At 41.9% G+C, this 12,785-nt stretch overlaps 1 protein-coding gene across 5 annotated transcripts in view; it reads left to right on the forward strand.

The window, feature by feature from the left end:
- The window catches only part of CMTR1 (cap methyltransferase 1), a 419,501-nt gene that overhangs the window by 45,576 nt on the left and 361,140 nt on the right, over window positions 1-12,785 (forward strand). For 3 of the 5 annotated variants that reach the window (XM_069236317.1, XM_069236315.1, XM_069236320.1), the window contains exons 2-4: window positions 901-1,017; window positions 3,234-3,276; window positions 8,441-8,578. In XM_069236317.1, the coding sequence (XP_069092418.1) occupies window positions 8,446-8,578 (133 nt within the window). In that variant the 5' untranslated portion in view covers window positions 901-1,017; window positions 3,234-3,276; window positions 8,441-8,445. The remainder of the gene's footprint in view (window positions 1-900; window positions 1,018-3,233; window positions 3,277-8,440; window positions 8,579-12,785) is intronic. The other 2 variants (XM_069236319.1, XM_069236316.1) reach the window with 1 other exon arrangement.

Here is a 12,785-nt window from a genome sequence, read left to right on the forward strand (position 1 = left end):
CCGCAGATTCCAGAACTTTCTGTCACTGAAATGTGAGAAAAATGTTTTTTTTATTTAATTTTTTTTATACCAAAGTAGTTTGTAAGGGCTTCTGGGTAAAATTACCTGGCGAGAGCTGCACAACTCCTTCGCCCCTGGCCCACCCCTTGTAGTCTAGTTTTCAGAAATGCACAGATTTGCTCGGTTTCTCAGGTGCCGGCTGAGCGAGGGCACATAACACACAGCTACCCACATTTCAAAAAAAAAAAAAGGTCTGTTTTCAGTGCCAAAATGTGATGTATCTATGTTGAGTTTTGGACCCCATTCTGTTGCTGGCAAAAGGCCTACCTACACAAATAAGGTACCAATTTTATCAAGAGGCTTCGGGGGGGAATGCTGGGTTGAAGTAGGTTTGTATTTCCCTTCAGATTCCAGATCTCTCCATCACAAAAATATGAGGAAGTGTAGTGATTTGTTGGGGGTCCAGAGAAGTATTCAGCACTGCACTTCCTCATTCCAGCAGCGCATATGTACATTTTCTTCTGAGACTATGGGGTGTAAGAAACAGGTAAAGTTGCAATTTAGTGGATCATTGCACAGTAGTGAGCCCCCCTCTCCTGGATCTTCTCTGTGGAATGTACACAGATCTCCTTAGGGGCACAGGAGTGTAGGGCAATAGAACAAGCAACGGTACGGTTAAAAAAAACTTTTAGGGCTGTTTATCATCACTTCCTGGTCGCTCCTTTAATTTGTGTTATTTGGGGTGAAAGACTGTTGGGGGGGTTCAGTATTCCCTTTGTCTTTCGTTCTTTTGGCTTATACAGAGTATGATCACGGTATGGTCTTATAATGTTCAGTCACACAGTCCAGCTGATCCTGTTTGTTTTGTCTTTAATTGTTTCCTCTCTTTTTGTTTTCCAGGCTTTACACCTTAAATGGACAATGTTGGACCTCTTTCATATGCAAAAGCTTAACCGGATGTGTAGGTGAAACTCAGATGTTCGAAAACGTAAAGAAACATTAACAGCCCCAATTCAGGTGCTTTGTCTTTGGTTATATATGTATGTGTTGTTGCTGTGCAGAATGCAAACCCCTTCTGGCCATGTTGTTTTCTAAAGTGAGAGCCATGGCTGTTTGCCTTTATTTCTGGGATGTGGAAGAATCCTCGGAACTATTGATTCTGTGAAAAACCTAATTCTTTCAACAGGCAACAATCCTGTTGATAGATGGGTTTACTAAACAGCAGTATATTTTAGTGAACAAACAATCCGGCAAATGTTTCTGCAAAGTGCAGTGAAATTACATCTTTCCTGGAATCTCTTTTCATTTGGATCCTTAAATCTCAAGGCCTCAAGTATAAGAGGTTCTGCCTCGTTACTTCTGAGTTAGCAATTGCAATATCTGAGATTTGAGCCAATGTATTCTTTTTCCATCCTCAAATTTTAGTTAATAGATGTTTATGCTGGGGGGGGAAGCACATTGCTTTACGGAATTAGTTAGCAACAAGTGCTTTTTGGGGCTTCTTGTCCTGTACCGAATACCCTCGGAGTACTCTTCCTTATGTTTAGCTTCCTATTTTTTAATTCCCATTGCATTTGCAGTGCTTACATGCACAGTGTGCACATGCTTAAATAAAAAAAGGTACTAAGTAACTTGAAATGCTAGTTAGTAGCTATATTTATAGGCTTCTTCTCAAAACCAAAAGAGGGGTTATTGAAGTAACCACCAAATTATTCAACATAATAACTCGCACATCTATCTTTAGTCTTAGAATTGTAGAGGGTTATCCACAAACTGTGTTTTGTAGTATATTTAGTAGTACTACTTACATACTATAAAATAGTTTTCACAAACCTACAGACGAAGGTCTCTGCTTCTTCTGTATTTTCTATGCTGAGATCACCACGATCACGGAAAGCTCCTCACGCATACACCTATGAGTTAAAGGGGAGTGGCTGGAAAATGCGGAATACTTGCTAAAAATGGGAGGGGATTAGGGATAGTTAAGGAGATGTTAATGGAAGGGTAGGGAGCGGTTTAGGAAGGGACAGTCACCCATCCACAAAAGAGTGAGCCCGGTTCTATTCAGAAGCTGCACTTCAAAAATTACAAGAGCCTAAAAAATCCCAAAACCTAAATGTACTCCAGCTCAGACCTGGAAAACGTCCACCATCACATCTGGCCAACTACTGGAAATGCAGTACCCTTCCATAGAGAATAATTGAGCAGGGACTTAAAATGAAACCCTATTGGAAATAATGTTTAAATAATTCTTATTTAAAAACGTTTTATTGAAGAATCAAGAAATTATATGTAATTAAACATAGATATGTTGTAATCATTTTTATTCATTTTTAACTTTTATAAAATTTAACCTATTTTTTGCGGAAAAAGTAAGATTAATTCTATACATGTTTTTTTTTTTTTAAAGTAATTTTAGAACAGAGAAAATAAAATTAACATTTTACTGCAGGTTGTACATTTACATCAAGAATTATATATGAAATATATTTAACCTAATATTTTAATGCACTTAAGTTAAGTGCTCTAACAATTTTTTTTCCTACATTCAAAAAAGTTATTTCACATTAAAATGTAATACACGTTTTAAAACTTTTCTGTATACTATAACATAGGGAAATCTTCACCTACTTTCGAAAAGCTGCTACTAGTAACTTTACACTTGTAAGTTTGGGGTGACGTAAAGTGAACTTAATACTTTAAAATGACGAATAGAAAAATTTAATAAAATTACTACAAAGTGTAAGAGTAAATTGACATGAGTAAATCTAAAAGTATAGAGTCACCTTTCTGAACAGGGCCCTTGTCTCTAAAATACACTTTACCCCAAATATTGTAGAATTGGAGTTATAGAAAGTATATTAACCAGTTCTGGAGTATTTAAGTTAATTTATATTTTTTCATTGATTTTAATGGACTGCATAAAAGTAAATGTTCTTTTGTTATACATAGCATTACTCTGAATCATCTCTGGTTTTGACGGGAGGCATAGAAATGTGTGTATCCCTAAAATACTGCTTGCAGCTTTATTGTTACGCCTTCTGCCACTTCCAGGGATCATGAAAATACAGGAGATCTCAAACAATTGGATCTGTGGCAGTGCAGCCGGCCATCTGCTCGGAGTGAGCACAATGGTGCCTCAAGCTTTGTGGGGTTTAGTTAGGCGTAAGATCACTCTATTGCACAGTGCCTGTCTTTGTGCAGAATTGTTGACATTTTTTTTTTTTTCATAGTCACAAAGTGCCACGCATCCTGCGAGTGTGTGTGAGAAAAAACGTAAGTCCTCAGATACAACAGTATGTGTAGTTTTATCTTTTTTTACCGTTGTGCAGGAGGCATAGGCTGTCTGTATAACGTTGTGCTCAATTAACATGAAAACACATCAGGATTCAGTAACTGAAGATTTATTTGATGCTCAACTATTCAAACTGCTTTCTGCTCCTTAACTCTCCATACCAGTACAACAACTTCCTCCCTTCCAAATAATTATTTTTTTTTACATAATTTTTCTTACAGTGCACACAAGACAGTATTTTGCTTTCCTTTTCACACTGAGAAAGGTTTCATTAGATATGCAGCAGAAGACATCACATGTACCAGTACTTGTCAATTACTCCAGTTGTCAAATTCGTAAAAGAAAACATCTTGATCGTAGGGTTGCTGCATGGATATGGATGGATATGCAGTCTGCTGATGAGGAACGTAAACTGGGGAGAACAGGGGTAGAAAAATACTTGTGGGGTTAAGGGGAGGACCATAACATGTATTGCATTGAAAGAAATGCGCTTTTAGAGTGCAACAAAAAGCGAGGCATAAACGGTAATGGACGTAGGGTGGTTGTGTTCTGGGATGCAGTGAATAGATGTGGAATGAGAAAGAGGGGCGAGAGGGTGAGATTTCCCAGCATTCAGGCTTGGGTGATGCGCATCAGTGGTGTAACTAGGTATTGCATTTTGAATTGAAAGGGGGGACACGAACTGCGCAGAATACAGCCTATTAAGGTGGCATGGTGTCCGTGCGTGGGGGTCGACGGAAGTGTAAGAGTATCATGGCCCAGTGATTTGAGATGGGCGTTTAATAAGACCAGGCATCTCCTCATCAGAGTGCCTCTTATTTTTTTGGCCGTTTCCACCGGCGGCGGGGACGCTGAACGCCAGTGCAATGTGAGAGTAGCGATGGCCAGCAGGAGTCCCAAAGCCGCAAAGTAGTCGGCGACTTTGTGACTCTTCCTACGTTTCAAAATACCCAGTGTGCTAGCCTCCCAAGTAATTAACCTCCTTTCCAAATCATAACATTTTAATTTTACATTCCACAGCAATGTCACTCCAATTCTAGCCTGACATTGCATCATTACAGCAGAAGGCACTCAGACTCCACTGGTTCATGGTATTTGGAGCCCGATTTTCCTTCCATCCTTCATGCAGTTGATATGTGGGTTTTGCTATGATTGTATTTTATTATTATTATTATATGATCTTGTTTTGCCAATAAAAATGTAAGCTGTGCAGCTAAACAAACTGAAATGCTACTCAATTTAAAGAAATTAGGATGCCCACTGGACACCATTGACTACATAAAATGCATATCATTCGGTCTCCCCAGTCTGCAGTTTAACACGTGCCCAGATCTTGACTTTCCTATTATTAGTATTAGCCCACTTTACTTGACCTGTTAAAGTTGTAATGATGGTTACTAGGTGACTTAGTGTCACAAGTGCACTTCTTTTCTAGTAATGAACTGATGTTTAAGAAACCATTGCAAATTGAAAGCTGTAGTATTATTTCACAGTGTAGGACTGAAAAATTAGTGTCCTTGTGATGTGGCCTCATATGGTAACACTAGTAATGAAAGGACATAAGAAGTGTCCCAGTCCGGCTCAAATGTTTTTTTCTTTCACAAAATTAAAGTAATGTCAGGTAGTGCTGCACTCCACAAATATTTATCCTAAATCAAAATGTATTTCATTCATACACCTTTACACAGTTTAACCACAATCAGGATTGCTTAATTGTCATACTGAATTACAAAAAAAATATTTCCACATAAGGGTCCAGGGCGTTACTCTTAGATCACATGTAGAATCCATTTTACTAGACCTGCAGGTCTGGCATCATTGTAAAGATTTTTCAAAGCTGGTTATTCCACTTCCTTTCTTTTGTATTAAAGTACAACAGCAAAATGTATTTTGAACCCAGTCTCTTGAGTTTTTCAGCGCTTTGAGTGTACAAGCCAACACAAAACAAAAGGTTAGTGGGCCATGGTTGTTGGCTATTTACAATAACACACCTTCATAAATTAAAGCATTCCGAAAGACCGTAATAGCATTTGGGAATGTACAGGCACAGTAGGCACGTGGACTTCGCTTCATTCCTCAACCCTTCTTGTCATCCCTAGTATCTCAATCTGAAATACCGATCCCTTGTAACCTAACCCTGAGATAATATACATCTTACTTCATTCGTGCTTTAGGACACCATAACCTCACGGCCGCAGTATGGCATAAGCCAGTTCCCGTGAAGGAGTTTCGGAGCATCAGGACTAATTAAAGCATAGTCTCTTGTGCATCATGTCCCTCTCTACATTCAACAGCGGCAACGAATAGCCACCTGTGCACATCAACAGGCGCAGTATCTTTATCTGTGTGCTCTCTCATCCAGTAGTCTGTTTTGAGTGTAGACTGATTGGGGGTCCTCAAAGTAATATACCTGTGAAACAGCATTGTCGAATCATTTAGAACCCACTAATTGTAACTGTTTTCTGTGTGTAATCACTTATACTTGGCTGTCTTATCCTTTTATATTTGCCCTGCAAAGTTCCAACAATATGAATCTGTTCTATCCAAAATTCATGGTTTGTGAATTGTGACAAGGACGTCATGGCTTCCATTGACTCATTCACATCAATTATTCCACCCACTGACAAAATACTCCGTGTATAATACTAAGCATCCAAAACTATAAAAAAAAGCAACTAGTGCACACATTTTAGCTACCCTGCTATGCCTTTATCTTTATATATTATCAGTTCCTGTTCTCGCTACAAATGTATCTTACGTACATTTTACCTGCTATGCAGTTTTAAGAGTGTAGACATTTGTTTACAGTGATAGAATGTAGAGTGTGCCCAGAAATCGGGCATGGGTGCCAATCCTCTGAGATGCAAGTACACTGACTGCCCTTGGAACATGGAAGCTGGACCTTCTGAAGGGAGCCATCATGTAGTGTGCTGTGCTAAGTGTCCTTGAGTTCACCCAGAAGAGTTTCATGTCACTATGGGGAACGCAAGAGGCAGATTAGGCCCACCTGAGGTGCAAGCAAAATGCAGGATTAGATAATTGACGTGAATCTTTTAAGGTTTTTCCTACAAGAAATACAACTTGTCAGCTATTTCAGTTTTAAGGGAGACACCACTTTTGCTGTACAGTGCACCACACAGACTCAATACCATGAAAATGTTTGTTATGTAGCTAATCAAAACCATTTTTTCAACAATAACATTGGTAAAATAACACAGAGAAAACTAAAACCTTTCATCACGGGTAGCACTCTGGAAAGGTACAGAAGAAGTTTAACTGATTAGGATTATACCACCCTGGCTTCAGAAACTAGAGCAAGTTAGATACATGCTGTTGTTTTGTGGTTCACATCAGATCTTTCTTAAAGAACTGAGGCTGCTTAACTTGATATCAGGGGTGGCTCCTCCATTAGGGCAGAGGAGCGTCACCCCTCTGCCAGCAGCAGCAGCTGCAAAACCTTTAGAAGAAAACGAAAATAAACTTTGTTTATTATTGTTTTCTTTTAAAGGGGCGGGCCGCGGGGTGACGAGCAGTGAGGGGGAGTGCTCAGTACTCCACCCTCAGAGTGCACTTGTGTTTGGCTGGCCGTCTTGAGCCGGCCAAACACACATGCGCAGTAGGCTCTCTCCAGCCCAGCAACACAGTTGCCGGGCTGGAGAGAGCCTGCACAGGCTCCCAGTCTGCCTGGGAGCGCCCGGGCGCACCCAGCTAATCCTGATGCTGCTTTGAGCAGCGTCAGGATTGGCCGCAGGGCAGGCTGGGAGCCTGTGCCTGCAGTGACAGAGACGAAGGAGCGGAACGACGCACAGGGTTAAGGTAAGTGTTTTTTTTAAATTAATTTTTATTTTAATGCGCTGCCCTGACCCTTCTGCTTGCCGTGAGCCGCTCCTGCTTGATATTAAGTATTACTGTGTGTTTGTGCTTCCCCTTTGGCAGATGCTTAACTGTAAAAATAGCGTTTGTAGCCATTTCCGCAGCGGAAGCAACAATGAAGGGCGGGTGAGCATAACTTGTACAAGCTATGACTTGTGACTAAAGTCATAACTTGCATTTTCGCTGCTGAGGAGAGTTTCCACTTGAGTGAGGAACTCAAATGTTGGCATAAGCCCAAAGCGAAGACGAAGCAGCTTCTTTACGCAGGAAAGAAGGCCTATGTGTAAGGCTGTTCAAATTAATTATATGGGCATCAGACACCAAAGTTGTTCTGATCTTCCTTGAAGGAATTCACTTTTAGATACCGCTTAACTATGGTTTGGAGCACTTGAACTGGTGGATGATGCTGTTACTGGTTGACCAAGAATGGTATTTCCAGGTGACGGTTCCCACTGTAGTGGTCCACCCATCACTGTACTTACTCTTTCAGATGTTTACTTTTTGAAATGAGTTTGTAATGGGGATGAAAAACATAGTGGTAGGTGGTCTTTAACAAATAAAACTAATGGTTCATTTATAGGTTTCTTACCAGACCTGCGATTCTTAGAGAGGAGACACTGGCAGAAAAACACCTCTGCGCTGTGCTGAATTATATGCTATCAGCTACAATATTTTGTATGTTACTCTTCGCTTACACTAAAATTAAAGACAATCTGGAACAACCCACTCTACTTTAGTTCAGAAAACGTAAAAACAAGCAGTCCAAAACACCTCTCCAATAATAATTTACCACTACAATCTTTAATGACAGGTGGAGGGGTGGGATCAAGGTAAACATGACACAATGACACAAAAACACTTCAGAACAGGGATATATGCTTTTTTTTTATTTTTTAAGGAAGCTTACCTGTGGAACCTAAAAGAGACAGGAAATTATTGACTTAAGGGGTACACTGAAGGCAACCCTCCTACCTCCCAATAACAACGTCTCTCCTGTCCCCTTACATGCTTCCTTTAAGCAGACAAATGTAGATAACTTCATTCCTACCACTTCTCTTTTTAAAATTGTCTTATGTCACTTGTCAAAAATCAGTTCACAGTAACATTGTGGTGCTCTTGATTTTAGTTAAAACTGTCAGCATTGACTCCCATTGTGTTATCGGTGTATGCCTCCAAGCTAACTTTTTCTCAATGGTGTATTTCTACCAGATCTTTCATCTTTGGGTTGAGGTGTACATATATTAAAACATGAACTGTAACTTCTTATTATAGTAACAATGAAGAGACGGACAGAGCCTACCGAAGTAGTCAGCCCATTGACCAATAAGAAGAAAAAGTTTGAAGATCTCGGGCTAAACCTAAGCTCCACATCCGACGATGACACCCAGTGCAGTAATCCTGCGACTCAAGGTGAGAGAGGCTTTTGGGGGTGGAATGTGGGTCTATCCGTTAATTTTCATCATTTGGACAGCACCATTGTTTTCAATGAATTCCAGTATGTGTCTTTAGATATCTTTCAGCTCTTGACTTCTTAACACATCTTTGGGTCTACCTGTCCCAGGTGCTGCCATGGCAAGCCGTTTCAACTGGGAAATTATTGCAATACAGCAACATTGCTTCTGGAGCCCTCCTTTACTACCACCTTGGGTGTTCAGAGACTAATTTGGGAGTTTTAAAGTCACAGGGCTAACTGTTGCCATAATTGACAAGAAGTCTCTCCCAAGGGAAGGATGGCAAAACTTTACTCCAATCCAACCCCTAAGAGTTTGCTCTGTGCCTAATAGATCTTGCATAGGTTTTCAGTTATCCCTCTTCATCTGTGCGGAAGAAGTAAAATGTGAATGGCACTTGAACAGGCCACCCTAGCCATTGGCTCTCTTAATTGTCAGTGATGGCATTTTGGCTGTACGCAAGTGTACATGTACCTAAAATCATATTCTTCTTTTCCTCTTTTTGCAACCAAAACAAAATCCACAGTGCAGCCTTGCCATGGCCACATCGATTGACTTTGCCAATGCTTGCTTTTATTATGCATGCCACATTACTCGCGAGCAGTCAAGTGACCCCTTGCCTCTGCCTCAAAATAACATCCCTGCACTGTTTGCCTGTCTTTCTAGCACTCTTATACAACCTCCCACGTGCGCATTTACTGGGCCACGCTCCTTCATTTACCACAGTTCCAGTAACCGCATATGTTCAATTTGCGCTTTGCTGCAATTAAATGGGGCCATTAAAATTTGAACTATGGATGGCAGCTGCCACATGCTAAACAGACCATAAACAGATGTTAGGAAATTTAGCTATGGTAAATGTTTTTAAAACCTGAGGGTGACTTTTTTACTGACTCAAAATGTTGAGCTCCAACTGAATGGACGCTGTATATATTGCGTTCAATGCAGTTTTCATTCTATAAAGCTTGTATGTGCTGTTCTTTCAGATTTGTCTGTCATGCTCATCGTAGTGCTCTAAGGGTGAAAGAGCATAGTGTCTCGTAGGTTCTCATTATCCTAATGAGGCTACAGGATTTGGGCGGCAGGATCACCTGTATTGTGGGGAGCGGAGTCTACTCCCACACCATGTGACACCTGTCGGCCCCATCCGGGTTTTTCGGCTAACTAGCAGCATCTTGTCTCCGCCCTAGAGCAGGGACGATTATGGCAACTGGGCGCATGACATACATGACTCCTCAGGGGAATCATGGTCAGTCAGATCTCATCCTTTTTTCTCAGTGACATTGGTCTCACACATGAAAAGACAAGAGGCAGATTATAGTTCAATAAGGATTTATTGAAGTAACTGCATCTTAGATAATAAAGAATGTATTGCAATAACTAAGACGATAAAGCACAATAAAAGTAAAATTGTAACAAGGAGAGTAAAACACAAAAATAGTCCCACCGTACTGTCACTAAGGGTTATATATAGATAGATATAGGTATATCTATCTCTTACCTATGCTATGTTAGTGCACAGCGTGTTAAACTTTAATTCGCCCGTCAGGTTATTTCCCCTGGGAAGACATCATCCCTCATACCTGAACAAGGAGGCCTGTAGTCTAAGAAGACACCGTTCCCATGGGGGCCAGGGAGTCGGCAGTCTAAACCAACAGCTGTAGTGTAGCGAAGCAATCAGTGGTCAGCATGCAGTCGTGTTCATCTGGCTGGAATCTCCCTCTAACGTGTATGGGACTAGGAAGTGTTTTTATAGTAAAACAGCTGATGTTTTAAGAAAGATCCCCACATAAGAGTGTGTATGTTTCTGTGAATATTGGAGACGAAGCATACCACATTTGCGGGCAATCCTATCTTACTGCAGCCTTGAGGAAAGCACAGAGTTAAAGAAATGTCTTGCTAAGAACGTAGTGCTGTCCTAGGCGAAGAACAACTAACTAGAGGAAAATAAAACAATCACCGCAAATGCGGCTTGCTAAATAAAATATAACTGGGGTAAGGTGCACAGGACTAGTTAGCTGAAATAAAACTACGGTTAAAATAGCTATACAGCAATAGATTGCATGCAAATAAGTAGCTTCTCTTCCAGGGGATCCTCATCAATAGTCATAAACATTGAATATTCCCGCCCTTGTGCGGGGACCCCGGAGCATATATATATAAAATACATACATATTATCATGTGTAAAACAGCAATGCAGGCTATAATCATAAATAGGCAAAAATGCTTTATTTCTATGCAAGTTTTTTTTTTTTTTTTTTTTTTTTTCATATTATAAAATCACAATAGATCATAAATATCTACCTAAGCCCCAAAAACTGGACTTAGGGAAGTAAACAGCAGTAAATAGCAGAGAAAAATAGAAAAAACCACATTGAAAAACAATGAAGCATTCTTAGCCAATAGGCTGCATGCAGGTTAACACAGGAGAACCATAAAAACTTTGGCACCGTGCCTTTAAGACCCTGAGCACCTCCAGTATCCCACCATGCCTCAGGGGTGAAGGGAAGGTGACAGTTGGTTCACAGTTAGGTCAGTTCTTTTTTCCGGCTTCTTCTGAGAGGATCCTGGAGCATTGAGCTCTCAGTTTTTCTGAGTTTTTCTTCAGAAAAATCCCTAAAAATAGTGTTTTTCCTGTTTACTCGACAGATAACATCTTTTGTCTGAGTTTGGCAGTCTTTTCTGACAGAAAATGCCATCTCTTTTTGTAAAATGTCCTTCTTGTGGGAAGAAGAAAGCCAAGTCAGACCCACACTCTCTGTGTATTGTCTGCCTGCCACAGAGTCACTGTCCTGACACCTGCAAGTATTGTAAGAAGATGTCAAGGAGGACTCTCAAAGACAGAGAGAAAATCAGGCTGCATGGGCTTCAGGAGAGGAAAAAGTCAACAGCCTCTTCACTTCCCAGGCCTCCAACAGAAGGAATGGCCAGATCGACGTCGACAGGTAGGATTGTGCCTGTTTGTTCTCCATCGACGTCATCGTTGCCACCGTCTCACCGGCATAGATCGCCGTTGACGGTGTCCAGACCGACGTCGAGGGACATAGCGTCGAAGCATGGACAGCACAGGGGTACATCTCCGTCGACGGCAGGCCGCCGTTCGGCGTCGAGCCATCTCCGGCGCTCCCGTTCGCCATCGAGAACGTCTCGCCCCTTGGCGTCGAAGGATAAGACGTCAAAATCGCCACGACGGCATGAACATCCGCCGTCGACCACTCGTCACTCAACGTCGAGGCACACGACGGCGAGTAGGTCCAGATCCCACGATCGACGCTCGGCGTCGAGACATTCAACGTCAAGGTTTTCAACATCAAGACCTTCGACGTCGAGAACAGCTCTTTCGACGTCGAAGATGCAATCGACGTCGACACAACCTTCAGCTGTGTCACAGGCAGTAGAGCCAGCGGATAAAGCTCCCTCACCGGTGGTCTCTATACGGAGTGCATCATCCCATTCCAGAGCGGGCTCATCGGGCATGTTTCTCCCATCACTCTATCACCTAGATGGTTAGAGAGCCTGAATAGCCTGGCAGCATCCCCGGATTCCCAATACTCTAGGATGTATTCTCCTACTGCCTCATTACCTAGAACGCCATCGCCTACAACTAGAGCAGGACGGGCTCGTTCTGCTCCTCGTCAGCCGACCACAAGACCTGCACACTCTGCTACAGCTTCTCATAGCAGGTCTCGTTCCCGAAGGAGAACCAGGTCGCGAACACCACACAGAAGATCACCCTCTTGGTCTTCTTCAGGATCGTCTGTTGGGCGCTACTCCCCCACACTGACAGATTCTCCACCTGCTAGGATCTCACCGGTGGATGATATCACCACTTTTAATGAGGTTCTTTTAAGGGGAGCGCAGAAACTAAATATTGAGGTACCGGAGCCGGCCACCTCATCCTCAGTTATCTTTGAGACTCTACAACACAGATCAGTCTCGAGAAAACTGCTGCCACTAGTACCGGGTTTGCTGCAACCTACTATGGACACCTTTCTGACTCCAGCCACTCTCAAGTCTGCCCCGGCTAGGATTCAAAAGAAGTACAAAGCTCCGGAGCAAGATCCTTTGTTCCTGCGGAAGGATCCGCCACCGGACTCTGTTATCTTAGCCGCAGCCAGAAAAACACACTCTGTGGCATCATCTTCCACAGTCTCCCCGGATAAGG

This window comes from Pleurodeles waltl, chromosome 5, assembly GCF_031143425.1.
Source record: "Pleurodeles waltl isolate 20211129_DDA chromosome 5, aPleWal1.hap1.20221129, whole genome shotgun sequence".
Classification (NCBI taxonomy): Eukaryota; Metazoa; Chordata; class Amphibia; order Caudata; family Salamandridae; genus Pleurodeles; species Pleurodeles waltl.